Genomic DNA, 26,726 nt, shown 5'->3' on the forward strand with positions numbered 1-26,726 from the left:
GGTATTTCTGTGGCCGCGAGTGAGACCCCAGGACGGTGCGTTTCCTCCCTGGTGCCAGGGTTGAGCGGCTGCAGAACATTCCCAAGGGGAAGGTGAGCAGCCAGAAGTTACTATGCACATTTGCACAAACAACATGGGTAGAAAAGGGATGGGGTCCTGCGGTGTCAATATAGGGAGATAGGCACGAGATTGAAAATCAGGACCTCAGGGGTAGCGATCTCTGGATTACTCCCAGTGTCATGTGCTAGTAAGGGTAAGAATAGGAGGACAGTGCAGATGAATGCATGGCTGAGGAGCTGATGCAAGAGGGAGGGATTCAGGTTCTTGGACCATTGGGATCTCTTCTGGGGCAGGGATGAAATGTACTGGAGGAAGGGGTTGCACCTGAACTAGAGGGGAACCAATAGCCTGGTAGGGAGATTTGCTAGAGCTACTCAGAAGGGTTTATACTAGTCTAGCAGGGGATTGGACCTAAAGCAGTAGTGTGGCAGATGAGAAAGTTGAGGCAAATGTGGAAGTTAAAGTGAGCAGATTCAGTAGGCAGGACAGGCAGGAGCAAGACAGGCAGTGAGGAAGGTCTGGTCAACAGAAATGCATTTATTTTAATGCAAGAAGCCTAACTCCTGACATGGACAGCTACATGGGGCCTGGATATGGGGCCTGCAGAAACATAGTTGAGGGATGGGCAGGACTGGCAGCTCAATGTTCTGGGTTACGGATGCTTCAGATGTGATGGAGGTGGGGTAAGGAAGGAGGGGCAGTTGTGCTTTTAATTGGGGAGAACACCGTGGCTGTAGTCCGAGATGAAGTGACTGAGGTTGAATTACTGAAGTCCAGTGAGGCTTTATGGGTGGAGCTGAGAAATAAGAAGGGGATGGTCACCTTGATGGGTTTGTACAACAGGCCCCCCAATAATGAGTGGGAATTAGAGGGACCAATATGTCGGGAGATCGTAGACAGCTGTCGGAATAATAAGGTTGTAATAACAGGGTTTTTTAACTTCCTTCATGTTGGCTGGCACTGACATGGTGCTGAGATATTAGATTGGGCAGAATGTGTCGTGAGTGCAGGAAAGTTTTCCAAGCAATGTGTAGATGGTCCTGACAGAGAGGGGCAACACTGGACCTCCAAAGTCAAAAAAAGTTAAAGTTGAGTTTATGAATGTACAGCTGCATTGAAAAACTTACTAGCAGGAGTATCACAGGCACACAGCATTAAATACACAACATTCACAAGCAAAACATAAACTAAACATAAATTTCCACAGTCTTTACAAGTATTAGGAAATGAGGCAGGGCAAGTGACTGAGGTGTCAGTGGGGGAGCACTCTGGGACCAGTGATCATAATTTTGTTAGTTTTAAAATAGTTATGGAACAGGCTGGGACTGGTCCACAAGTTAAAGTCCTACATTGGGGCAGGGCTAATTTTAAAGGCATTTGACAGCAAAGGTTGATTGGGAGAGGCTGTTTGCAGCTGAAAGGATGTCTGGCAAGTGGGATGTTTTTAAAAGTGAGATCAGGAGAATTCAATGCCTTACCAAAATCCATGTAGACAACATCCACTGCTCTACCTTCATTGATCAACTTCGTCACATGCTCAAAAAACTCAGTCAAGTTTGTAACTCTTCAGCCCTGCCCCAGGTAGGGAGAATTCAAGGTCAGCATGTTCCTGTTGGAAAGGCAAGGCTGGCAGGGGTAGGTTATGAGGAATATTGAGGGTCTGGTCAGGAAAAACAGGAAAAACAAGGCATATGTCAGGTATAGACAGCTGGGATCAAGAGAATCCCTTGAGGAGTATAATGGATGTAGGAGTACACAAGAAGAAAATCAGGAGGTCAAAAAGGGGACACGAGATATCCTTGGCAGATAATTAAAGGAGAACCCTGAGAGATTCTACAAGTATATTAAGAGCAAAGGGGTAACTAGGGAGAGAATAAGTCCCCTGAAGAATCAATGTGGTCGTCTGTGTGGAGCCACAGGAGATGGGCGCTCATAAATGAATATTTATTTTCTGTGTTTACCGTGGACAAGGTTGTGGAAGCTAGGGAGTTCAGGGAAGGGAACAGTGATGTCTTAAAGCTATCCACATTACAACAGGAGAGTGCTGGCTGTCTTGGGATAAATCCCTGGGGCCTGACCAAGTGTATCCTAGGACTTTGCGGGGAGTCAGGAAAGAACCTGCTGGGGCCCCGGCAGAGATATTGGTATCATGTTTAGCCACAGGTGAGGCACTGGAGGACCGGAGGGTGGGGAATGGTGTGCAATGGGAAATGGACAGGTGACATGTTGGCTCGAGTTCCTTCATCCTGAATGCAGGAGAACTCGCAGAGTGGGAACAGGGAGAGACGGTTTCGACCCCAAACCTCGACTGGCCATTTCCCTCCGCAGATGCTGCCTGACCCACTGTTCCTCCAGCACCTTTTTGGTTCAGATTTTTTAAATCAAAAATAAACTTTATTCATAATAAAATATATTTCCAGAAAGAGACAATCTGCAGTCTCTTGTGTCTGAGGTTTAGAGGAATACGGTCCAAATGCAGGCAATTGGGACTGGCTCAGTTAAGTATCTTGGTCAGCATGGACGCACTGGGCCAAAGGGCCCGTCTCCTTTTGTAGAATTCTCCGACACCAAGTGTTTATGTGAGTTTATGCAGCAGGACCCACTGTTGTGGCAGGTTTCCTGAGCCCTCACTGGAGCCCAGAGCAGCTGTTTAATGCTGCAAGCCATTCGTACTGCGGTGTGTCACTGGCACACCCCGCTCTGTGTGTCACTGGCACACCGTGCTCTGTGTGTCACTGACACACCCCGCTCTGTGTGTCACTGGCACACCGTGCTCTGCGTGTCACTGGCACATCCTGCTCTGTGTGTCACTGGCACACCCAGCTCTCTGTGTCACTGGCACACCCTGCTCTCTGTGCCACTGGCACATCCCACTCTGTGTGTCACTGGCACAACCCGCTCTGTGTGTCATTGGCACACCTTGCTCTGTGTGTCACTGACACACCCCACTCTGTGTGCTGAGTTAATGGTCTCTGCTGCAATGGGCCATAACCTCGGGATGTTAACACACCGGTGCCCCTCCCAGTGGGACAACACACCTGTGGGGCTGCGATGTTGGGGACAAAAAGAATTCATCACTCCCACCCCCCACACACGTAACTGGTGGGTGAAGCTTGTCTTCACAGCAGCCTGTGACGGTGATGGATGTGTGTATAGGCACAGCCCCACCCCCGATTGGTGGTGGAATTGCAACTATTTCACATATCCATGAAGAAGTTTCACTGAAAATGGGGAAAAGGCCTCGTCTGCCACCCTGAAGGAGAAATCCCACCAAACCTGGTGCAGGGCTGAAGAGTTACTGACTTGATTATTTTGAGGAGGTGACAAGGGTGGTGATGGAGGAAGGCAGAGCTGTGGATGTTGTCTACATGGGTTTTAGTAAGGCATTCAACATGGTTCCTCATGGGAGGCTCATCCAGAAGATGCACAAGATCCACAGAGACTTGGCTGTTTGGATTCAGAATTGGCTTGCCCGTAGAAGACAGAGGGTAGTGGTGGAGGGGTATTATTCTGGCTGTAGGTCTGTGACCAGTGGTGTTCTGCAGGGCTCTGTACTGGGACCTCTGTTTGTGATATGTAGATGAGGGGGTAGTAAGTTTGCAGATGACACAAAGATTGATGATATTGTGGACAGTGTAGAAGGTTGCCAAAGGACGCAGCGGGATATCGATCTGCTGCAGCTATACGAGGGAGAAATGGCAGATGGGGTCTAATCCGGGCCAGTGTGAGCTGTTGCACTTTGGGAGGTCAAATGTAAGGGGAAAGTTTACAGTTAATGGCAGGACTCTTAACAGCACTGATGTACAGAGGGACCTTGGGGTCCAAGTCCATAGCTCCCTAACAGTGGCCATGCAAGTAGATAGGGTGGTAAAGAAGACGTCTGGCACGCTTGCCTTCATTGGTTGGGGCGTTGAGTATGGGAGTCTGAAGTCATGTTGCAGCTGTGTAAAACTTTGGTTAGTTGGAGCAGTGTGTGCAGATCTGGTCGCCCCATTACAGGAAGGGTGTGGAGACTGTGGAGAGGGTGCAGAAGAGGTTTATCAGGACGCTGCCTGGATCAGAGGGCATGAGCTATAAGGAGAGTTTGGACACACTTGGGTTGTTCTCCCTGGAGTGTCAGAGGCTGAGGGGAGACCTGGTAGGAAGTTTATAAATGATGAGAGGCGTGGATAGAGCAGACAGTCAGTGTTCCCAGGGTAGAAACATCCAAATACTAGAGGACCTGCATTTAAGGTGAGAGAGGGAAAGTTTAAAGGAGCTGTGCGGGGCAGGTTTTTACACAGAGAGCGGTGGGTGCCTGGAATGCGCTGCCGGGGGTGGGGGTGGGGGTGGAGGCAGATACGATAGAGGGGTTTAAGAGACTTTAAGCAGGCCCGTGAATGTGCAGGGAATGGAGGGGAATGGTCCATGTACAGGAAGAAGAGATGTAGTTTGATTTGGCCTCATGGTCGGCACAGACATGGTGGGCCGAAGGGCCTGTTCCTGTGCTGCACTGTTGTATGGGAGTGGTAGGAGGCTGACGGGTGATCTTACAGAGTTTTATAAAATCCTGAAGGGTATAGATAGGGTGAAAGGTCACTCGTTTCCCTAGGGTGGGAGAGTCTAACACGAGAGGGCACAGGTTTAGGGTGAGAGGGGAAAGGTTTAAAGGGGAGCTGAGGGTCAGGTTTTCCCCACAGTGGGCGGTAGGTGTGTGGAACAAGCTGCAGGAGGATGTGGTCGAAGCAGGTACAGTTTACAAGGCTTTAAGGACATTTGACCAGCACCTGGACGGGAAAGGTTCAGAGGGAGAGGGGCCAAACACGGGCAAATGGGACCAGCTCAGGTAAGCACTTGGTCAGCATGGACGAGTGGGCCGAAGGGCCTGCTTCTGTGCTGTGTAACTCTGTGACACTGTCTCAGCACACAATCCATTCCACACTCCCACTGCCCTGTGTGTGGGGAGAGGGGAACAGACCCAGCCTGTCCGGAGGGGAGGGGAGGGGAGGGGAGAGTCCCCCACCTGTGGGGGAAGCAGGAGGGAATATCCCAGGCCTGGCCCCCCCTTCCCCATCCTGCAGTCTCCACAGCCCTCTCTGGCCCTGCCCCGCGCTGTCCTGCGTTGTGACGTTCTCCCGGCCCGCGCTGTCCTGAGTTGTGACAGTGTTCTCTTGGCCCGCGCTGTCCTGCGGCTTGTGACAATGTTCTCTCAGCCCGTGCTGTCCTGCATGTGACATTGTTCTCCCAGCCCACGCTTGCCCTGCGTGTGACAGTGTTCTCTCAGCCCGCGCTGTCCTGCGTGTGACATTGTTCTCCCGCCCGCGCTGTCCTGCGTTGTGACGTTCTCCCAGCCCGCGCTGTCCTGCGTGTGACAGTGTTCTCTTGGCCCGTGCTGTCCTGCGTGTGACAGTGTTCTCTCAGCCCGCGCTGTCCTGCGTGTGGACATTCTCCCAGCCCGCGCTGTTCTGCGTGTGGACATTGTTCTCCCGGTCCGCGCTGTTCTGCGTGTGACATTGTTCTCCCGGTCCGCGCTGTCCTGCGTGTGACAGTGTTCTCCTGGCCCCGCGCTGTCCTGCGTTGTGACATTGTTCTCCCGTCCCACGCTGTCCTGCGTGTGGACATTCTCCCAGCCCGCGCTGTCCTGCGTGTGACATTCTCCCAGCCCGCGCTGTCCTGCATGTGACGTTCTCCCGGCCCGCGCTGTCCTGCGTGTGACCAGTGTTCTCCCGGTCTGCAGTTATAAGGAGAGGTTGAATAGCTGAGTTTGTTCTCACTGGAGTGTAGGAGACTGAGGGGTGGCCTTTCAGAGGTTTATAAAGTTATGAGGGGCATCGATAGGGTAGACAGTCAGAGTGTTTCCACAGGGCAGAACCAGAGGGCACAGGTTAACATGAGGGGGAGAGATTTACAGGAGATGGAGGTGTAGTGAACAGCGAGGAAGGCTTTCAAAGCTTGCAGAAGGATCTGGACCAGATGGAAAAATGGGCCAGAAAATGGCTGATGGAATTTAATGCAGACAAGTGTGAGGTGTTGCATTTTTGGAAGGACAAATCAAGTTAGGACACACACAGTAAATGGTAGGGCACTGGGGAGTGCGGAGGAACAAAGGGATCTGGGAGTTCAGATACATAATTCCCTGAAAGTTGGCGTCACAGGTAGACAAGGGTTGTAAAGAAGGCTTTTGGCATCCTGGCATTCATAATCAAAGTATTGAGTATAGGAGTTGGGATGTTTTGGTGAAGTTGTATAAGTCATTGGTGAGACCAAATTTAGGAATATTGTGTGCAGTTCTGGTCGCCGAACTACAGGAAGGATATCAGTAAGATTGAAAGACTGCAGAGGAGATTTACAAGAATGTTGTCGGGTCTTCAGGAGTTGAGTTACAGGAAAGATTGAGCATGTTAGGACTTTATTCCTTGGAGCGGAGAAGATTGAGGGGAGATATGATAGAGTTTTACAAAATGATGAGGGGCATAGACAGAGTTAATGCAGGTACGGTCTTTCCACCTAGATTAGGAGAGATAAGTATGAGAGGACATGGCTTTAGGGTGAAAGGGGAAAGGTTTAGGGGGAACATTAGAGGGAACTCTTCACTCAAAGAGTGGTGGGAATGTGGAATGGGCTGCCATCTGATGTGGTAAATGCGGGCTTGCTTTTAACTTTTAAGAGTAATTGGATAGATACATGGACGGGAGAGGTCTGGAGGGGTATGTGCTGGGGGCAGGTAAATGGGACTAGCAGAATAATGTTTCGGCACAGACTAGAAGAGCCAAATGGCCTGGTTTTCTGTGCTGTAGTTTTCTTTGGTTCTATGAGGATCTGAGGAGCAGGTTTTTTCAAGCGGAGGGTGGTGAATACCTTGAGAAGGCATGTACTCTCACCACATTTTTAAACGGCACTTGGACAGGTGCGTAGGAATGGTGTGGAGGGAGACAGAGCTACTGTAGCCAATGGGACTCGCATCGATGGCATCACGTTCAGCGGGTGGATGGGTGAAGGGCCTGTTCCTGTGCTGTATAATTCTATCATCAAAGAGTAGCTGTTCCTCACAACACATTGAACAGAAGAGCATTACATTTCAGTGTGTAGGGTAATAATTTTCCCTTACTTGTGATGTCGGTTTCAAGGCTTGACTTTCTGGTTCAGCCAGGGAAACACTTCTCCTGTTTCTACAAAACTGCACTTTTTTTGCTTACCTCTCCAACATTTTGAACAGTGTTGGTGCTGTGAACTAATTGGTCTCCTTCCTGCTCAACAATGACAGGCACTGCTAAATTATGAAAAAGGAACCTTTTTAAAAGTCACCAGAGATTGGAAAAGTGCAGTGTTTGTGACTATCCTGAAATAATGAAATGAATATCTAACAGAACACGTACTGCTCACTGAGTGTATCAGCACTGTCCGAGCCGTGAGTTGCCCAACCCAGCGTCTAGTGTGGGAGCACATCCTCCCTCGGCTGGCCCAACCCAGAGAGCCTCGATTCAAATCCCCAGCCTCCCACAGACGGCTCATCGAAGCCGGACCCTGACGTCAGAAGAGGCGGTTTCCTGGAATTCTGACTCCGAATCCTTGCCCACCTCCTGCCGGTGACACTAGCTGTGGCTCGGGAGGGACTGACCCTGAGTGCTGTAGGTGAGATGTGATCCACAAGTCTCATCTGCTTCACACTGAAGACCCTCTGCCACAGTCCTGAGAAAAGCAGTGTCCTGGCCAATATTTGTCCCCAAACAGTGACATAAATGGATCGCCTCATTTTCCCAATGTTGCTGGTGGGAGCTGGCGACACAACTTGGCTGCCAAGTGTTTGGATGTTTAAAGAAGACCTGGTATTTATCTATTGCATTCCACAACCTCAGGACAACCCAAGTGCTTTCTGGCCAGTGAGATATCTTCTGAAGGGCGGTCACCGTTGTGTTGCAGGAAACTTGGCAGCTGATTTGTGTATTGCAAGCAGAAAGCTGATTGGTAAGAATAGAGGGAGGGTTGAGGAAAATGGTTTTCACCCCACGTTGGGGTGGGGTGTGGAACTCACTGAGAGGGTGCTGCAGGCAGAGAGCCCCAGCACATGTACACAGGTTCTGGGCAAGCAGGGACCAACTCCTCTGGGCAGACAGTTTATGATCCCTGCAACAGCCAGCTTGGTGTTTGTCAGGAGGGAGAAGGCAGGCAAACATGTCAGTAGGTCTCTGAGGACAAAAACAATAGGGTGATAATAGTCAGAGATCTAACCGGGACAGGAGCAGAGGAAGAGGTGAGACCTGCGTTTGGTGCACGGAGAGGCTGGTGCTTGGTTCACAGGCAGCTCCTGAGAGTGCTGCGTTCGTGCTCTTTGTTTTCCCTTTGTGCTGCGTCCTGCAGCCAGGCCGGGATCAGCAGGCTGCCAGGTGACTCGACGTCTCAGGGAGGAGGGGCTCGGAGCAGAGTCCTGCAGCCTGGCGCCGCACAGGTCGAGGACTGCCCTCTGCAGTGTGAGACAGACGTTGCCTCTCACAGTAAACAGTGCCACAAATGGCTTTATAACTCAGTGAATTTGAAACAAGTCAGTGTAACAAAGGACGTGTTCCTAATGCCTTTCATTGCTAGAAATATTCAGAAAATCTTATAGAAATGCAATGGGTTTTTTTTTGTGGACTTACTGAAGATTAAGAGATTGTTATTGATTTGAATTTTTCTTTAAACAGCAGTCGACGCAATCCTCTGCTCTTTGTGGTTCTGTCACAAACCCAATACATCTGTGCAGATGTAAAAGCTGATTGAGAGCACTGCCATTTATTTCAGTGATGCTTTTCCAGGCTGTAGCCTTGTGCAAGTGCAAAGGATTACAGTACTGCGGGCACAGGATTATCCCTGACACTTCTGTGTTCCGATCAAAGAAATCTCCCCTATTATTCAGCTCTTTAGTGATATAAATTTGACAGAAAGTGGAGGGCAGGAGATATTTAAATGACTAGATGTGATAATGGCACAAGACAAAATGAAGAAGTAATGAAAGGAATTAGAGAACCCAAAGATATGCATCAGCCCCAGCGGCTGTGCAGTTCAAAGAGCAGAGGAGGGAAGTGTGTGGAACCCTGGCAAAGTCACAAAGCAGGCAATGTGTGCTGGAGGGAGGCAGCGAGGCCAAGGGCTGTAGACTGGGGCCATCTCCAACCCCAGTGTTGGATGCCTGTACCCACGGAACGGGTTCATGAGGCTATAACTGACAAACTGTGAATCTTAAACAGCTGTCCACAGTCAGAGAGTCGCACAGCACAGAAACGGGCCCTTCAGCCCAACTCGTCCATTCTGCCCAAGGTGTCTACCTGAGCCACTCCCATTGCCCATGTTTGGCCCACATCCCTCTCAACCTTTCCCGTCCACGTACCTGTCCAAGTGTCTTTTAAGTGTTGTTGTACCTGCCTCAACACTTCATCACGGGCACCCGCCCACCCCCCACCCGCCATTGAAGACATCTTCAAGAGGCAATGCCTCAAGAAGGCAGCATCCATCACTAAGGACCCTCAGCACCCGGGACATGCCCTCTTCTCGTTACTACCACCAGGGAGGAGGTACAGGAGCCTGAAGACCCACACTCAATGTTTCAGGAATAGCTTCTTCCCCTCCACCATCAGATTTATGAACGGTTCATGAACCCATGAACACTGCCTCGTTATTCCTCTTTTGCATTATTTATTTATTTTTGTAACTTGCAGTAATTTTTATGTCTTGCACTGTACAGCTTCCGCAAAACAACACATTTCACGACATCTGTCAGTGATAATAAACCTGGTTCTGATTCCTCTGGCAGCTCATTCCATTTACATCCCACCCTCTGCGGGAAGAAGTTGCCCCTCAGGTCCCTCTCACCTTAAACTTATGCCCTTAGTTTTTAGTTCCCCTACCCTGGGAAAGTCACTATGTGAGTTCACCCTATCTATACCCCTCAAGAGTTTATACACTTTTATAAGGTCGCCCCCTCAGTCTCCTACATTCCCTGCCCAACCTTTTCCTATTACTCAGGCCCCCAGTCCTGGCAGCATCCTTGTAAATCGAGATACATCAGCCTTGCTCAGGTGTGTGGACCTTACTGAGGACCTATCAGGGTGGCTCCTCCACCAGCTCTCGAAGGAAGCAGTGGCTCTATCTCCCTTTCTAATGAAGTAAGAGCATGAAATGTCTTCCTCTTGTTCCTCTTGTCCTGTAGACGTAGCATTGTGCAGAGTTTGCCTGAGCAGGTCGTGTTCACACCAGGCAGGGCTGGGGGCTCCGTGCCCTTTGTACCCTACTGCAACCTCCCATTGTTATGTTCCTCAACCATCGCCATAGCAACTCAAAATCTTCCTTACTGCTGTGCGGGAAACATTGCGCTGTCTCCCCCGATCTGGTGGTGGAAGAGTTGATGCTCTGTCCTCTCCCTGGCCTGTGGCTTGGGACTGGCGTTCTCGTCTCACTGCACAGGTCATGGGTTCAAGTCCCAGGCCAGAGCCTGGATAAGTGATGCAGGGTCAGTGGGACAGCGCTGCCCCTGACCGTCGTCGGTGCAGACTCAAGCGAATGTGCTGCCCCCTCAACCCCTTGGGTGGATGACAGCGCGTACCACCAGGCTCAAGGACAGCTTCTACCCCGCTGTTATAAGACTATTGAACTACAATCTACCTCGTTATGACCTTGCACCTTATTGTCTACCTGCACTGCACTTCCTCTGTAGCTGTGACACTTTACTCTGCACTCTGTATTGTTTTACCCTGTACTACCTCAATGCACTGTGTAATGAATTGATCTGTATGGACGGTATGCAAGACCTCGGTACATGTGACAATAATATTCCAATTCCAAAGTACCATGTCCGCCTTCACAGAGGAGCAATGGGGGAGGGAGGGGTTCTCCTCATCTCCAACCAAGTGATGCCCTGAACCCAAGCAACAAACCTTGTCTGCTGCTTGGAAATCTGCTTCCTCAGCCCCAGCAGCACCTGTGTCTGTCAAAGCATTTCCTTGGCTGTTGGATGTCCTGAGGTTTTGAAAAGTCCTCCCTTTATGAATGTAAGGGAACTTCAGTCTCATTCCTTATCAGGTAATGATTCAGCTCCTTAGTTTGTGTAAGAATTAAATCAATGCAGCACAAATTGCTTTTCCTGGCAATCTGATCTACATGCTGACGAGCACGAAGCAAGTGCATTCTAATTCCAGTTTCAAGGATGGGGGTTAGTTAGTCTGGTTACATAATGGCACAGAGACAACTTAACTTTGTTCCACAACTTTCTCTCTCCTGAGGCACTTCACAGGAACATTATCAAACGGATTTGATATCGAGCCACATATAAAGAGACGATGCAGCCCCTGTGATGCAGGAACACCATGCTGAGTTTACTGGACTGGTATCCAGAGGCATGAGTTGGAATCTCATTGTGGGGAATTTAAATTCAGCTCATTAAATACATCTCAAATAAAAGCAAACAGGTGAACCATGAAGCTTGATGTTCTGGTTCACTGATGTCCTTCAGACAAACATGTCTACCTCCATTTGCCAGTCTGGCCCAAGTGTGACTGTCGACCCACTACAATGTCATGAACTCTCAACCGGCCTCTGAGGTGGCTCGCTGACCATTCAGGGCAAGGGTAGGTTGGGCTGGGTTGTAAACGCTGGCATTTCAGACACTCCCACCTGTTGTGAATGGATAAGGTGGAAAACCAGAGCAGGTGGTCTACAGCTTGATGGATGGTTAGTTTTTGGGGTGAGTTGCTCCGCTGCCAAGGGTGGAGGAATTACATGTAGGGTGCACAAGCGGCCAGAATGTTAGGAGTGCATTGGGTGCTCGGCTTGAGGCTGTGGAAGGATCAGAGAACCTGGAGACCGACTCTACAGCTCAATGTGGCCTCTCGGGTTTGCCTGCTGTTGTCTGAACTTGCAAGGTTGGGTTGTAAATATTCCTGATAACACAAGACTTCATCTGTCCTAACACAGAGGAAACAGTCTTCTGTTTCAGGAAGGTCACTTCTGTCCCCAACCTGTTCCATGCTCCTTCATACATTAACCCCTTCTCCCAGGAACCGAGGCATTGAACTACCTCTGCGCTGCCTTCAATGAAAGCACATCCTTTAGAGTCTTAGAGCAACACAGCACAGACACAGGCCCTTTGGCCCAACCAGTCCATGCCAACCATGGTGCCCACCCAGCTAGTCCCAATTTCCTGCATTCGGCCCATATCCCTCCAAACCCCGCCCCTCCGTGTACCGATCCAAGTGCTTCTTAAATGATCCTGTTGTACCTGCCTCCCCCACTTCCTCTGGCAGCTCGTTCCACACACTCACCACCCTCTGCGTGAAAAAGTTGGCCCTCGGGTCCCCTTTAAATCTTTCCCCTCTTGCCCTAAACCCATGCCCCCTAGTTTTGGACTCCCCTACCCTGGGGAAAAGACTGTTACCGTCCACCTTATCTATGCCTCTCATAATTTTAAACCCTTCTATAAGGTCACCCCTCATTCACCTGCCCTCCAAGGAACAAAGACCTCGCCTGGCCAACCTCTCCCTGTAATTTCCTTAAATATGGAAATCAGAACTGTACACCATTGGTGCTGTCACCAGTGCCCTGTGCAGCTGCTTCAGATGTTCACAAGATCACAAGACAAGGGAGCAGAAGCAGGCCATTCGGCCCATCGAGTCTTCCCTCCTCTTGTTCCCTCCTCTCGTACGACAGCCCTTGCAATCAATGCCAGCGTTCCATGCGTCTTCCTGATTCTCTGCTGTAGCTGTGTGCCAAGCTTGGGTGTTCCTCACACCACGACCCCAGATCCCTTTGGACCACGTTTCATTAGTTTGCTCCATTCAAACAATAACTGGCTCTTTCATTCTTCCTTCCAATGTGGGATAACAACAAGGTCAGGGACAAAGGGGTGAATTTTTGATGGTATGTTTTCAGCCCAGTGAGGCCATTTGTTGGGCTTGGTCCTGAGGAATGTGGGGTGGGGGGGGGGGGGGGGGGAGGGGAGTGTGTATCGGGGGGGCACAACAGCTGTCCTGGGATGTAAGGTTTGGGATCCAGCTCACTCCAGGGATGGAGAGGGGCACTTTCAGTGGGAAGGGAACAGATGGGTGAATTGGCAGGTGACGCTGTAACTCAACAACAGGAGAGGGAAGGGCACAGAACTTAAAGCTGAGGAGGCAACGTGATGGTTAAATGGAGCAAGAAAAAGTGTCCAACAGGAGCCGGATCAATAACGCGTGAGAACCAGGCCGATTACGGAGGGTCGGAGGGGAAGTGAGAAAGCAAGTAAGGGAGAGTGGGAGGAAAGGGTGGCAGCAAGCACTACTCCCACCTCTACAGGAAATGGGTTGGCTGCAAGAAGAGGGCATGCAATCACAGACCAAAAGGGACCAAAAGTGTACTTGTGGAGGCAGGGGCATGTTGAGAACACCAGTCGTCTCAGCTCAGTGGAGGGAAACTGCCAGAAATGTTAATCAGGTACAGAAGTAGCCATGACTGGGACAGGAATGGATTGAATAGATAAAGCCATTATGGATTTGTTAACTGAAATCAAAACTAACTGCAGTCACTGGTCATGTGAGGTGGCTGATCAGGCAGCATCTGTGGAGAGAAGTTAACGTTTCCTGTCCCAGATCCTTTGTCAGAAGTAGGAAAGGGAGAGAGTTAGTTTCCAGGTACAGAGGGGGTGGGTAGAGCAGGAATATCTGATGAGGGGGACCAGATGACAATGTGGTAGAACACCATTGTGCTGCTCTATCAGTGTAATGTTGCTGACAGTGAGGCTGTGGGGCATGCCCAGGGGAGAGATTGTACCACTGGAGACAGGACTGAGCCAAAGTAATGTCAGACAGAAGTGGCCGGTTCTGTACCCACAGAACGAAAGAGCGAGTTACCTAAAGTTGTAGGGTTGGGTATTGAACCTGAAGGCTGCACCGTGCCCAGACACAAGGTGAGGTGTGGTCATCAAGTCACTGTAACAGTACAGGAGGTCACAGACAGAGTGTGGGAGGGTGAATTAAGGAGGCAGGGTGCTCAGGGTCACCCCTGTGACTGAACACGGGTGCTCTACAAAGTGGTCACCCAATCTACTGCGTTCAGTGTTCACAATGGGATCTCCCGTATAGAGGGGACCACAGTGTGAACATGGGGTGCACAAGATAGGAAGAGGTAAAAGAGTCGATGGTGGGAAGGGAGCAAGTGGTAGGTGTTGTGTCTCCTGGACGTGTGGGAAAGTCCATGAGATGGAGAAGTGACAGAGGGGTGGCTACAGACAAGCACTCGATGTGGCAAAATTTGGATTTGAGGAAGACATTTGTGAAGGTGTCACAGAATAGTTCTCATTAAAAGTGAAGCTGATGGAATAAGTGAGACTGTAGCAGCATGGCTAGCAACAGGAGACCAGGGGTGAAGGGTTGTTCCTCAGACCAAGGGTTGCTGCTGGGTCGATCTGAGGACCACTGCATGTTCGTCACTGATGGATCTGGGGCCACGTGACGCGGTTTCCAACTTTACAGAGGACACATGAGGCTGGTGGAATGGCAGATACTGGCAGAGAAAATGTGACACAAGAACACATAATGTTACATTTCAGGATGGAGGAGGAGAAGATGCGATATGGAAAGGAGGGCACACTTCTAAAAGGCACAAAGACAGAGGTCTGAGGGTGCATGTATAGAGTTTAGTGAAAGTACTTCAGAAGCAGGCAGCATTATAAAAGCAGAGAGTACAGAGCAATGGACTTTATAAACACCATTTCGCCCTTGAGAAACCGATTATACAGCTGTTATGCAGTGGTGTCTGTTCAGATTTGTTGTGTGTAAATCGGCGTCTGTGCCACCAGACCCTTCATTTCATCAGCTGAAAGCACTTGGGACATCTCGAAGAGTTGAAAGGCCCCAGTGTTCCTCCCTTCCAGATGCACAGAAATGCAAACCACTGCTGAATGCAGTTGCAAGTCTGGGCCTAATTGTGTGCACAGAGTTAGCAGGGAATCTGTAGCTTTCTGTAATTGGGTTGAGACTATCACAGCTCATTTTGTGTCTGAAAATTTTCTCACCTGGGGCTGCGATTATTTTTATTCGGATCTGGTTGATGAATGGGAGACCATTGATTAAACTCCTGCTTTATGTCTTGGCAACGGGATAAGGAGGAAGTTACCACACATTAACAAGTTTCAAAGAATGCCAGTAAAATAGATGGCATCAAATTGTTTATGTTGGCAGATATTTCACTTTAAAAACATTGAAAGTACAGTGCAGGTTATTTGCTGTCTGACATAATGTTCACAGGATGAGGCAACAATTCTTGGAGAACCAGTGAGCACAGAGCTTGCAGAGATAAATTTGACTTTGGTTAACAACTCTGTGTAACTGTCTGTGTGTGGGATTGGTCATTGGGTGTACTCTGTGTAACTGTGTGTGTAGGGATTGGTCACTGGGTGTACTCTGTGTAACTGTGTGTGGGGGGATTGGTCACTGGGTGTACTCTGTGTAACTGTGTGTGTAGGGATTGGTCACTGGGTGTACTCTGTGTAACTGTGTGTGTGGGGGATTGGTCACTGGGTGTACTCTGTGTAACTGGGTATGGGGGAGATTGGTCACTGGAAATACTCTGTGTAAACGTGTGTGGGGGCTTGGCCACTGTGTGTACTCTGTGTAACTCTGTGTGTGTGTGTGTGTGTGGGGATTGGACACTTGGTATACTCTGTGTAACTGTGTGGGGGGATTGGTCACTGGGTGTACTTTGTGTAACTGTGTGGGAGGGGATTGGTCAGTGGGTGTACTCTGTGTAACTGTGTGTGTGTGGGGATTCATCACTGCGTGTACTCTGTGTAACTGTGTGTGGGGGGATTGGTCACTGGGTTTACTCTGTGTAACTGTGTGGGGGATTAGTCACTGGCTGTACTCCGTGTAACTGGGTGTACTCTGTGTAACTGTATGTGGGGGGATTGGTAACTGGGTGTTCCTGGAAATCTCAACCAAGAACAGAAAATGCTGGAAACTCTCAGCAGGTCAGGCAGCGTCTGTGGGAAGAAAACCGGAGTTATAGTCCGGCCGCAGTCTGTGTTGAAGGAAGGTTGGGAGACCATGGCTTCACTTTCCTCAGCATCTCAATATTTCCCATCGGATACCGGTCCCACATCCCGGACCCCCCACTCCCTGTCCCTGCCCTGGACCACCCGGTCCCGGTCCCTGCCCCGGACCACCCAGTCCCTGCCCTGGACTCCCCGGTCCCTGTCCCCGTCCCTGCCCCGGACCCACTGGTCCCACGTCCCAGACCACCCGGTCCCTGCCCCGGACCACCCGGTCCCTGTCCTGGACCGCCCAGTCCCTGCCCCGGACCACCCGGTCCCTGCCCCGGACCCCCCGGTCCCTGCCCCGGACCACCCAGTCCCTATCCCTGCCCCGGACCACCCGGTCCCGGTCTCTGCCCCAGACCACCCGGTCCCTGCCCCAGACCACCCGGTCCCTGCCCCAGACCCCCCAGTCCCTGTCCCTGCCCCAGACCACCCGGTCCCTGCCCCGGACCCCCCCCCGGTCCCTGTCCCAGGTGCAGGGTTGAGACAACCATTGGAGCAGGACTGTAGCCTGTCCCTGCTGGGATATGTGCTTCTGTGCACTGGACATCTTGTTACCTCAGCTGTTGTGAACTTTAAGTTGCTTCCTTCTCAGCTGGGAAGTCATACGGTTCCTGCTGTCCAATCTCCGGTGGTGGGTCGAGGAGTATTACTTCGATGGCTTTCGCTTTGACGGGGTGACGTCCATGTTATACCATCACCACGGCATCGGTAAGCACCAGTCTTGCTGTGGTTTGTGGAAGCTCTACGTCCACTGTTGACAAGTTACAGTGTCAGCCTGCCGTCTGTTCATAGGACCCTGTGTGTCACCACCTCGGCACTTGGTTACACCCACCTTTTTGTTCACATCTGTCTGCAGCTGTCAGTTTCTCTGGTGACTACAATGAATATTTCGGTCTTCAAGTTGACGAGGAATCCTTGGCCTACCTAGCCCTGTCAAACTACATGCTGCACACCTTCTACCCAAACTTCATCAGCATCGCAGAGGTAATGGCCTTTCCTGCATTCCTTTGTGGTTACACAGTTAAGCACATTTGAGATGTTTCTTGAATATAATGACCAGATTTCTGAAGTGCTTTCTTCAATGGGGAAAATGTGTGGATTGGGGAATGAATCCATTGATATTCCAAGCAGCTGGTTTTAAGTAAAAAACAGAATGAAGTGTCCTGTCACACACTCCCAAGGCACAGGTTAGACACAGAGTGAAGCTCCCTCCGCACCATCCCATCACACATTCCTGGGGTCAGACACAGAGTGAAGCTCCCTCCGCACCGTCCCATCACACACTCCCGGGGTCAGACACAGAGTGAAGTTCTCTACACTGTACACTCTACACCCGATCCCTCACCCTTGATCCCCCAACCCCCATTTCCATAGAACCATAGAACAATACAGCACAATACAGGCCCTTTGGCCCACCATGTTGTGCCAACCTTCAAACCACTCCTAAGACTATCTAACCCCTTCCTCCCATATATCCCTCTATCTTAAATTCCTCCATATGCTTATCTAACAATCTCTTGAACTTGACCAACATATCAGCCTCCACCACCACCCCAGGCAGCGCATTCCATGCACCAAACACTCTCTGGGTGAAAAATCTCCCTCTGACATCTCCCATGAACTTCCCACCCATTACCTTAAAGCCATGCCCTCTTGTATTGAGCATTGGTGCCCTGGGAAAGAGGCGCTGGCTGTCCACTCTATTCCTCAATATTTTGTACACCTCTATCATGTCTCCCCTCATCCTCCTTCTCTCCAATGAGAACAGCCCTGGCTCCTTTAGTCTCTCCTCATAATCCATACTCTCCAATCCAGGCAGCATCCTGGTAAATCTCCTCTGCACCCTTTCCAACGCCTCCACATCCTTCCTATAATGAGGCGACCAGAACTGGACACGGTACTCTAAGTGTGGTCTAAACAGGGTTTTGTAAAGCAGCATCATTACTTTGCGGCTCTTAAACTCGATCCCACGACTTATGAAAGCTAACATCCCATAAGCTTTCTTAACTACACTATCTACCTGTGTGGCAACTTTCAGTGACCTGTGGATATGAACCCACTTCCACAGCTTCCAGGCACCACCCATGTCCCTCCCCGATTCCCTCACACCCGAACCCCCACATTCCCCATCCCCGATCCCCCACATCCCCCCCAGTGTGTCACAGGGTGTGGGGCAGGGTGTGTCAGGCTGTGGAACTGTTTCACAAAGAGGGTGGTGAGTATATGGAACAAGCTGCCAGAGGGAGTGGTAGAACACAGAACAGTACAGCACAGTACAGGCCCTTCAGCCCACCATGTTGTGCCGACCTATATAAACCTACTCCATGATCAATCTAACCCTTCTCTCCTACACAGCCCATAACCCTCCATTTTTCTTACTTCCATGTGCCTATCCAAGAGCTTTTAAATGTCCCTAATGTATCAGCATCTACCACCACCCCCAACAGTGCGTTCCAGGCACCCACCACTCTCTGTGTAAAAAACCTTCCTCTGACATCTCCCCTAAACTTTCCTCCACTCAGCTTAAACAGATGTCCTCTGGTAATGGCTATTACTGCCCTGGGGAAAGGTGCTGGCTGTCCACTCTATCTATGCCCCTCATAATCTTATACACCTCTGTCAAGTCGCCTCTCATCCTACGTCACTCCAAAGAGAAAAGCCCTAGCTCACTCAACCCATCCTCATAAGACATGCTCTCCAATCCAGGCAACATCCTGGTAAATCTCCTCTGCACCCTCTCTAAAGCTTCCACATCCTTTCTATAATGAGGCAACCAGAACTGAATACTCCAAGTGTGGTCTGACCAGAGTTTTATAGAGCTGGAACATCACTTCGCAGCTCTTGAACTCAATACCCTGACTAATGAAGGCCAGCACACCATACGCCTTCTTAACAACCCTATCAACTTGCGCAGCAACTTTGAGGGATCTGTGGACTGAACCCCAAGATCCCTCTGTTCCTCCACACTGCTAAGAGTCCTACCATTAACCTTGTACTCCGCCTTCAAGTTCATTCTTCCAAAGTGAATCACTTCACACTTTTCTGCATTGAACTCCATCTGCCACTTCTCAGCCCACCTCTGCATCCTGTCTATATCCTGTTGTAACCTACGACAACCTTCCACACTGGTAGAGGCGGGTACAATTACAACATTAACAGACATTTGGACAGGTTCATGGATAGGAAAGGTTTAGAGGGATATGGGCCAAATGCAGGCAAATGGGAGTAGCAGATAGGCATGTTGGTCGGCATGGACGTGTTGGGCTGAAGGGCCTATTTCCGTGCTGTATAACTCTATGACTCTGTGACTCGGTTTGCATGTGGCCTCAGGATAGCAGTGGGAAGGCCAAGGACAGACAGGCTGTGTGGGAATGGGAAGGAGAGGTACAGTGACATTCGTACGTCAGGTCCTCCACCAGACCATCGCCCGGTCCACAAGTGGTCTCGCCGGTGTAAGGGAGGCCACATCAGGAGCACCGAATGCAGTAGGTTGGAGGAAGTGCAGTGAACCTCTCCCTCACCTGGAAGGGCAGTTTAAGGCCCTGGAGGTGAAGGATGGGTACACTGCCCACGGTTGTAGGGGACAGTGCCTGGGGAGGGGGAGGGATGGGCCGACTAGGGGCAGCAAACTTTTCCCCGTGGCTAAGGCATCCGAAAACCAAGCGCAGGGGTTTTTGAGGAGTGAGAGGTTTGGAGCGGATCTGAGGAAGAATGTTTTCACCCAGAGGATGGTGGGAATCTGAACCTCGCTGCCTGAGCAGATGGTTCAGTCAGAGACTCGCAACCTTTGAACAGATACCTGGACGAGCACGTGAATCGCTCGGGTGTGGAAAGCTGCTGTGCAAGGGCTGGTGTGTGGGGCTAGTATAGATTGGCTGTCAGTGGTCAGCATGGACATGATGGGCCAAAGGGCCTGTGTCTCTGCTCGGTCAGTTGTTGGTTCACAGAGATACGAAGGGTGAGAGGAGTCCCTGTAGACCACTGACAGATCCAGCACAGAGCTGGACCCCGGACACTGCAGACACTTCCCCATTCCACTGTTGTAGCACACCTTCGGGCAGGGAAAGGCACCATGTAAATGCAGGTGGAGCCTGGGAGAGTGCTGTGGGATCGGTGGAAATTACTGAGTGAGGTGACCATGTTTTCCAGGATGTGTCAGGAATGCCCACACTCTGCCGACCAGTGACGGAGGGAGGCGGAGGATTCGACTTCCGACTGGCCATGGCGATTCCCGACAAGTGGATCCAGGTGAGCTCCAGGTGTTCCTGTTGGGTCAGGTGCCTCACGGGGCACTCGGTGTGGGTCAGGGCTCGCTGTGGGTCAGGGGAACGGATCAGTGTGGGTCAGGGGTCAGTGTCAGGACGGTGTGGGTCAGGGGTCGGGATCAGGTCGGGTCGGTGCCCAGTGTCGGGGGTCAGGAAAGGGACAGTGCAGGACACTACCTGGGGATGGAGGAGGAGATCCAGCCAGCCCACACACCAGTGTACCCTGTCACCTCTCTCCCCTCTCAGCGGTGGAAGAGCTGGTGCGGGAGAGCAGTGCGAGAGGCGGCGGGGCAGGTTTCTGCAGTGGGTGCCCATCTGTGGAAGAGTTGGTGCGGGAGAGCAGTGCGAGAGGCGGCGGGGCAGGTTCTGCAGTGGGTGCCCATCTGTGTGGCATTATCCTGTGGTCGTGTCTGGTGAGTGCTTGTTGTTGAGTGCCACACCGACACTCTCAGCCTTTGCCTCCATATCATGAATATTCAGGTAATTGGGATGCCTTCCTGTTCATTAGGGGAATATCAGATTTTGTATGCACAACACTCTCGCAGGCTGAAAATAGACAAGCAATTCACACTGTTGCAAATTGAGCATTATTAGAACAGGTTGTGAGCCTTGAAGAAATTGTTCACCCCTTTATAACCGAGGCAATCATCTATTTATAAACTGCATCGGCAAATTAAAGTTCCTCTGCAGCTCCTGGAGGAGACAGTTGAACCCTATCACTCCACATGGAACAGTACAGCACGGGAACAGGCCCTTCGGCCCACAATGTCTGTGCCGACCATGGTACCAAACTAAACTAAATCCCTTCTGCCTGCACATGATCCAGATCCCTCAATTCCCTGCACATTCATATGCTAAAAGTTTCTTAAATGCCAGTATCATACCTGCCTCCACCACCACCCCAGGCAGTGCATTCCAGGCACCCACCACTCTCTGTGTAAAAAAATAACCCCACATGTCTCCTTTAAACTTTCTCCCTCTCACCTTAAATGTATATCCTCCAGAGCTTGACGATTCTACCCTGGGAAAAAGATTCTGACTGTCCATCCTGTCTCTGCCTTTCATGAGTAAGACATGACCTGCCCTGCACAAAGCCATGCTGACTGTCCCTAATAAAGCCATGGTTTTCCAAATGCTCATAAATCCTATCCCCAAGAATCCGCTCCAATACTCTCCCTACCACTGACATGAGACGACAGTCTATAATTTCCAGGATAATCCCTATTTTCCTTCTGGAATATTGGAACAACATTAGCTACTTGCCAGTCCTCCGGGACCTCACCTGTGGCCAGACAGGACACAGAGATCTTGGTCAAGGCCTCAGCAATCTCATCTTGCCTCTCTCTATAACTTGGGGTATATCCCATCTGACCCTAGGTATTTATCCACCTTAACATTCTTTAAGAGACAACAATACCTCTTTCTTGTACAGCACAGAAAAAGGCCCATTGGCCCACACATGTCCCTGCCAACCAAGATGTATATTCAAGCTAATCCCATTTCCCAGCATTTGGCCCAAATCCCTCTAAACCCTTGTCATCCCTACACCTGTCCATGTATCTAATGTACCTGCCTCACCCACTTCCTCTGGCAGCTGGTTCCATATATCTACCACCCGCTGTGTAAACAGCTGCCCCTCAGGCTGTTATTAAACCTTTCACCTCAACCTTAAAACTACATCCTCTAGTTTTCAATTCCCTAACCCTGGAAGAAGCACCACTCACCCTATCTATGCCTCCCATGATTTTATATACCTCTGTGAGATCACCCCTCAGTCTCCTATGCTCCAAAGAATAAGGGCCCACCCTGTCTAACCTCTCCCTGTAACTCTGTCCCTCAAGTCCTGGCAACATCCTTGTAAATTTTTTTTGTGGTCTTTCCAGTTTAGTCACATCCTTCCTATAACAGGGTGACCAGAACTAAACACAATACTCCAAGTGTGGCCTCACCAACATTTTGTTCGATCGCAACATAATCTCCCAGCCTCTATATTCAGAGCCCTGACTGACGAAGGCCAGTGTGCCAAAAGCTTCCTTCACTGCCCTGTCTACCTGGGACTCCACTACATGGGAACTATGTACCTGTTTCTCCAAGGTCCCATTGTTCTACAACAGTACCCAGGGCCCTTCCGTTCAATGTAATAGATGGAGGGGAACCTGTAAATAGGATGTATTTGGACCACCAAGGGCATTTGACAAGGTGCTGGGGCACGTGACGAGATCGTGGTACTGGAGGGAGTATGTTAGGTAGATACAAAACTGGCTGTCACATAGAAAACGGAGGGTTGGAACTAATGTGTCTTTCTCAGGCTGGAGAGATGTGATGGCTGGAGTACCCCACGGATTGCTTCTTGCTCTGCACTTATTTACAATTTTCATAAAGGCCCAGAGGAGGGAACAAAATGTAAAGTTTCCAAGTTTTCCAGTCAGTTGAAACTAAGTGGAAGGGCCTGTTGTGATGAGGACATTGTGACTGCAGCAGATACAGAGATTGGGTGAGTGGGAAAAACCTGGCAAATGCAGTTTAATGTGGAAAAGCGTGAGGCCGTGCACTTTGGCAAGGGGAATCAAAAGGTGGATTCGTATCAAAATGGAGAGACTGCAAATGAGTGAAGTTTAGCAGGATCTTGGTGTTCTTCTGCACAAATCTCAAAGTTACCAGGCAGAAGTGAGAAGACAACTGGCATGTTGGCTTTTATTGAGAAGGGGTTGGAGTTCAGAAATAGGAAGATGCTAGCAAGATGGTGCCTGGAATGGAGGGGCTGCAGTTATGGGGAGAGATTGGACAGGCTGGGTTTGTTCTCACCGGAATGTAGGAGGCTGAGGGGTGACCTGATCGAGGTTTATACAATTAAGGGGGGCACAGATAGGACAGATAGCCTTTTCCCCAGGGCAGGGGAGTCTCAAACTACAGGGCACAGGTTTAAGGTGAGAGGGGAGGAATTTAGAGGAGATGTGAGGGGTAAGTTTCTCACAGCGAGGGTGGTGGGTGTGTGGGGCGAGGTGGTAGAGGCGGGTGTGATTACAGTGTTTAGATGGGAAGGGTATCAACAGGAGGGGCCTAATGCTGCCATGGGATTTGTGCAGGTAGGCATCAGGGTCAGCATGGATGAGGAGGGCCGAAGGGCCTGTTTCTGTGCTGTGTAGCTCAGTGACTCCATGAAACCATGTCACATGCCCAATAACCACACACTGATCTCTCCCACTACCTTGAAGGATCTGTGGACACACACTCCAAGGTCCCTCTGTTCCTAACCTGAGATATTTAACAGCAACGTGAAACAGTACCGCACCTGAAGGAGCTGTTAGGGCAGACGGCCCAAAGCTCAGTCAGCTCAGCTGGGCTCTGGAGACTGATGGTGGGGCCACCGACAGTGGAGGAATTAAACTCTGGGCTGCTCCAGAGACCAGGATTCAGAGAGTCTGCACATCTGGGAGTCCAGAGGCTGATGGAGGTCACAGAAGTGGCGATGAGCAAGAGCAGGCAAGCACGTGAACATTTGAAACAGGGTCGGTAATTAGCGGTGAGCCTGTGAATGTCAGCAAGCACTGGAGTGGTGGGGGGTGTTTTGAATGACCATGTTTATTGGGAATAATGTCAAGGGTAGTTCAGATAGACTGTGCTCACCAGCTGACTGCTCTTTGTGTCTGTATGTGGAGGGGTGTGTGTGTGGGTGTGTGCGTGCGCGTGCGTGCGCGTGTGTGCACCTGTGTGTGTGTGCGCGTGTGTGTGCACCTGCATACGTGTGTGTGTGCGTGTGTGCTTGCATGTGTTTGTGTGTGTGTGTGTGTGTGCGCGTGCGTGTGTGTGTGCGCGCACCTGCGTGCGTGTGTGTGTGTGCATGCGTGTGTGCGTGCATGTGTTTGTGTGTGTGTGTGTGTGTGTGTGTGCGCGCGTGCGAGAGACAATATCCTGTAATCCTTTGTTGAAGCTGACGTCATTTTGTTCTCATTCAGCACTCTGTCCCATTATTGAATCTGCTTGCATTGCTTTCTCTTCTCTTCTATTTTAAAGCGCTCTCCCTGTGACTGTCCTTCCTCCCAAACACCCTCCCCATCACACAGTCCTTTCTGTGCTGTAAATCAGCTCATCTCCGGCAGATCGTTCTTGTCCTTTGAGGCTCAACATAGAACATTACAGCACAGTACAGGCCCTTTGGCCCACAATGTTGTGCCAACATTTTCTCCTGCTCTAAGATCTATCTAACCCTTCCGTCCCACATAGCCCCCTATTTTTCTATCATTCATGTGTCTATCTAAGAGTCTCTTAAATGTCCCTAATGTATCTGCCCACACAACCTCTGCAGGCAGTGCGTTCCACGCACCCACCACTCTCTGTGTAAAAAACTTAACTCTGACATCCCCCTTATACCTTCCTCCAATCACCTTAAAATTATGTCCCCTCGTGTTAGCCATTGTCCCCTGGGAAAAAGTCTCTGACTGTCCACTCGATCTATGCCTCTTATCATCTTGTACACCTCTATCAAATCACCTCTCATCCTCCTTCTCTCCAAAGAGAAAAGCCCTAGCTCACTCAACCTATCCTCATAAGACATGCTCTCCAATCCAGGCAGCATCCTGGTAAATCTCCTCTGCGCCCTTTCTAAAGCTTCCACATCCTTCCTATAATGAGGCGACCAGAACTGAACACAATACTCTAAGTGTGGTCTGACCAGAGTTCTATAGAGCTGCAACATCACCTCGCAGCTCTTGAACCCAATACCCCAATTAATGAAGGCCAACACTCCATACGCCTTCTTAACAACCCTATCGACCTGTGTGGCAACCTTGACGGATCTCTGAATGTGGACCCCAAGATCCCTCTGTTCCTCCACACTGCTCAGAGTCCTGCCTTTAACCTTGTATTTTGCCTTCAAATTCGATCTCCTGAAGTGTATCACTTCACACCTTTCCAGGTTGAACTCCATCTGCCACTTCTCAACCCTGCTCTGCATTCTATCAATGTCCCGTGTAACCTACAGCAACCTTCTACACTCCCCACAACATCACCAACCTTGTCTGAGATGTCTCTCTGAAGCTGAGTTGACCATCATTGTGCAGGATGTTCTGCACATTCCAGAAGTGAATCAGAGCTCAGAGACGCCCCTCCACTTCCTGAGCAGAAAGGCCCAGGAGGAGCCTCTGTAGCGGGACTCACGAGCAGCCTCTCTCCCTCCTGCACCATCTCCCAGCAGTCTGAGCCAGAACCTTTGCCCCAGCTCCTTCAGAGGGTTAGATGGGGCAGAACTTGTTCGGTGAATCCAGGAGGGTTGCTTGACACAGTGTAGATAGTCCAACCAGGGAAGGGGCCATTCTGGACCTTGTATTGGGAAATGAGCGTGGCCAGGTGAACAGAGTTTCAGTGCAGAGCATTGTGGGAACAGTAATCATAACTCCCCAATAAGTTTTCAGATAGTTTTGGGAAAGGTTAAGGCTGGACCTTGGAGGAAGGTGCTGAATTTGAGAAAGTCTAGTTACAACAGTATTAGGCAGGAGCTGGGGAGAATGGATTGGGAGTGGCTGTTACTGGGTAAGTCCACATCTGACATGTGGGAGCCATTAAGGCCCAGCTGGTCAGAATATGGGACCAATGTGTTCCGGTGAGGAAGAGACAAGAATGGCAAAGTTCGGGAAAGTTGTCTACCCGACCTACTCCTATTTAGCCCATATCTCACTCAACCTTTCCTGTCCCTGTACCTGTCCAAATGCCTTTTAAACATTGTAACTGTACCCACCTCAAACACTTCCTCTGGCAGCTTGTTCCACACACACACCACCCTCTGTGTGAAAAGGTTGCCCCTCAGGTCTCCTATAAATCTTTCCCCTCTCACCTTAAGTCTAAACATTCCAGATTTAGACTCCTCTACCCTGGGAAAAGGACTGTGATCATCCACCCTATCTATACCCCTCATTATTTCTGTAAACCTCTGCAAGGTCACCCCTCAGTCTCCATCACTCCAGAGGTAAAAGTCCCAGCCTATCCAGACTCTCCTTATAACTCAAGCCCTCCAGTCCCAGTAACATCCTTGTGAATCTTTTCCACACCCTTTCCAGCTCAATGACATCCTCTGTACACCCCGGTGACCAGAACTACACACAACATTCCAAGTGTGGTCTCACTGACAACTTGTACAGTTGTAACATTACACCCCAACTCCTGTACTCTGTGCCCTGACTGATGAAGGCAAGCATACCAAACACCCTTTTCACCACCCTGACTACCTGTGTCACCACTTTCAGGGAATTATGTACCTGTACCCCTAATTGTGTCTGTCCTACAACAATCTCCAGAGCCCTGCCATTTACTGCCCTGGTTTACTTGTAGATAGGGTGGTAAAGAAGGTATATGGCATAGTTGCCTTCTTCGGTCAGGGGACCACC

The 26,726-nt window shown here is 50.3% G+C and overlaps 1 protein-coding gene across 4 annotated transcripts in view; it reads left to right on the forward strand.

Annotated features, from left to right (window-relative positions):
• gbe1b (glucan (1,4-alpha-), branching enzyme 1b) overlaps positions 1–26,726 on the forward strand; it is a 394,510-nt gene that overhangs the window by 267,451 nt on the left and 100,333 nt on the right. For all 4 annotated transcript variants that reach the window (XM_052014127.1, XM_052014129.1, XM_052014128.1 and 1 more), the window contains exons 8-10: positions 16,674–16,789; positions 16,938–17,065; positions 20,231–20,329. In XM_052014127.1, coding sequence (XP_051870087.1) covers positions 16,674–16,789; positions 16,938–17,065; positions 20,231–20,329 — 343 coding nt within the window. The remainder of the gene's footprint in view (positions 1–16,673; positions 16,790–16,937; positions 17,066–20,230; positions 20,330–26,726) is intronic.

The sequence above is a fragment of the Pristis pectinata genome, chromosome 4 (genome assembly GCF_009764475.1).
Source record: "Pristis pectinata isolate sPriPec2 chromosome 4, sPriPec2.1.pri, whole genome shotgun sequence".
NCBI classification, from domain to species: Eukaryota; Metazoa; Chordata; class Chondrichthyes; order Rhinopristiformes; family Pristidae; genus Pristis; species Pristis pectinata.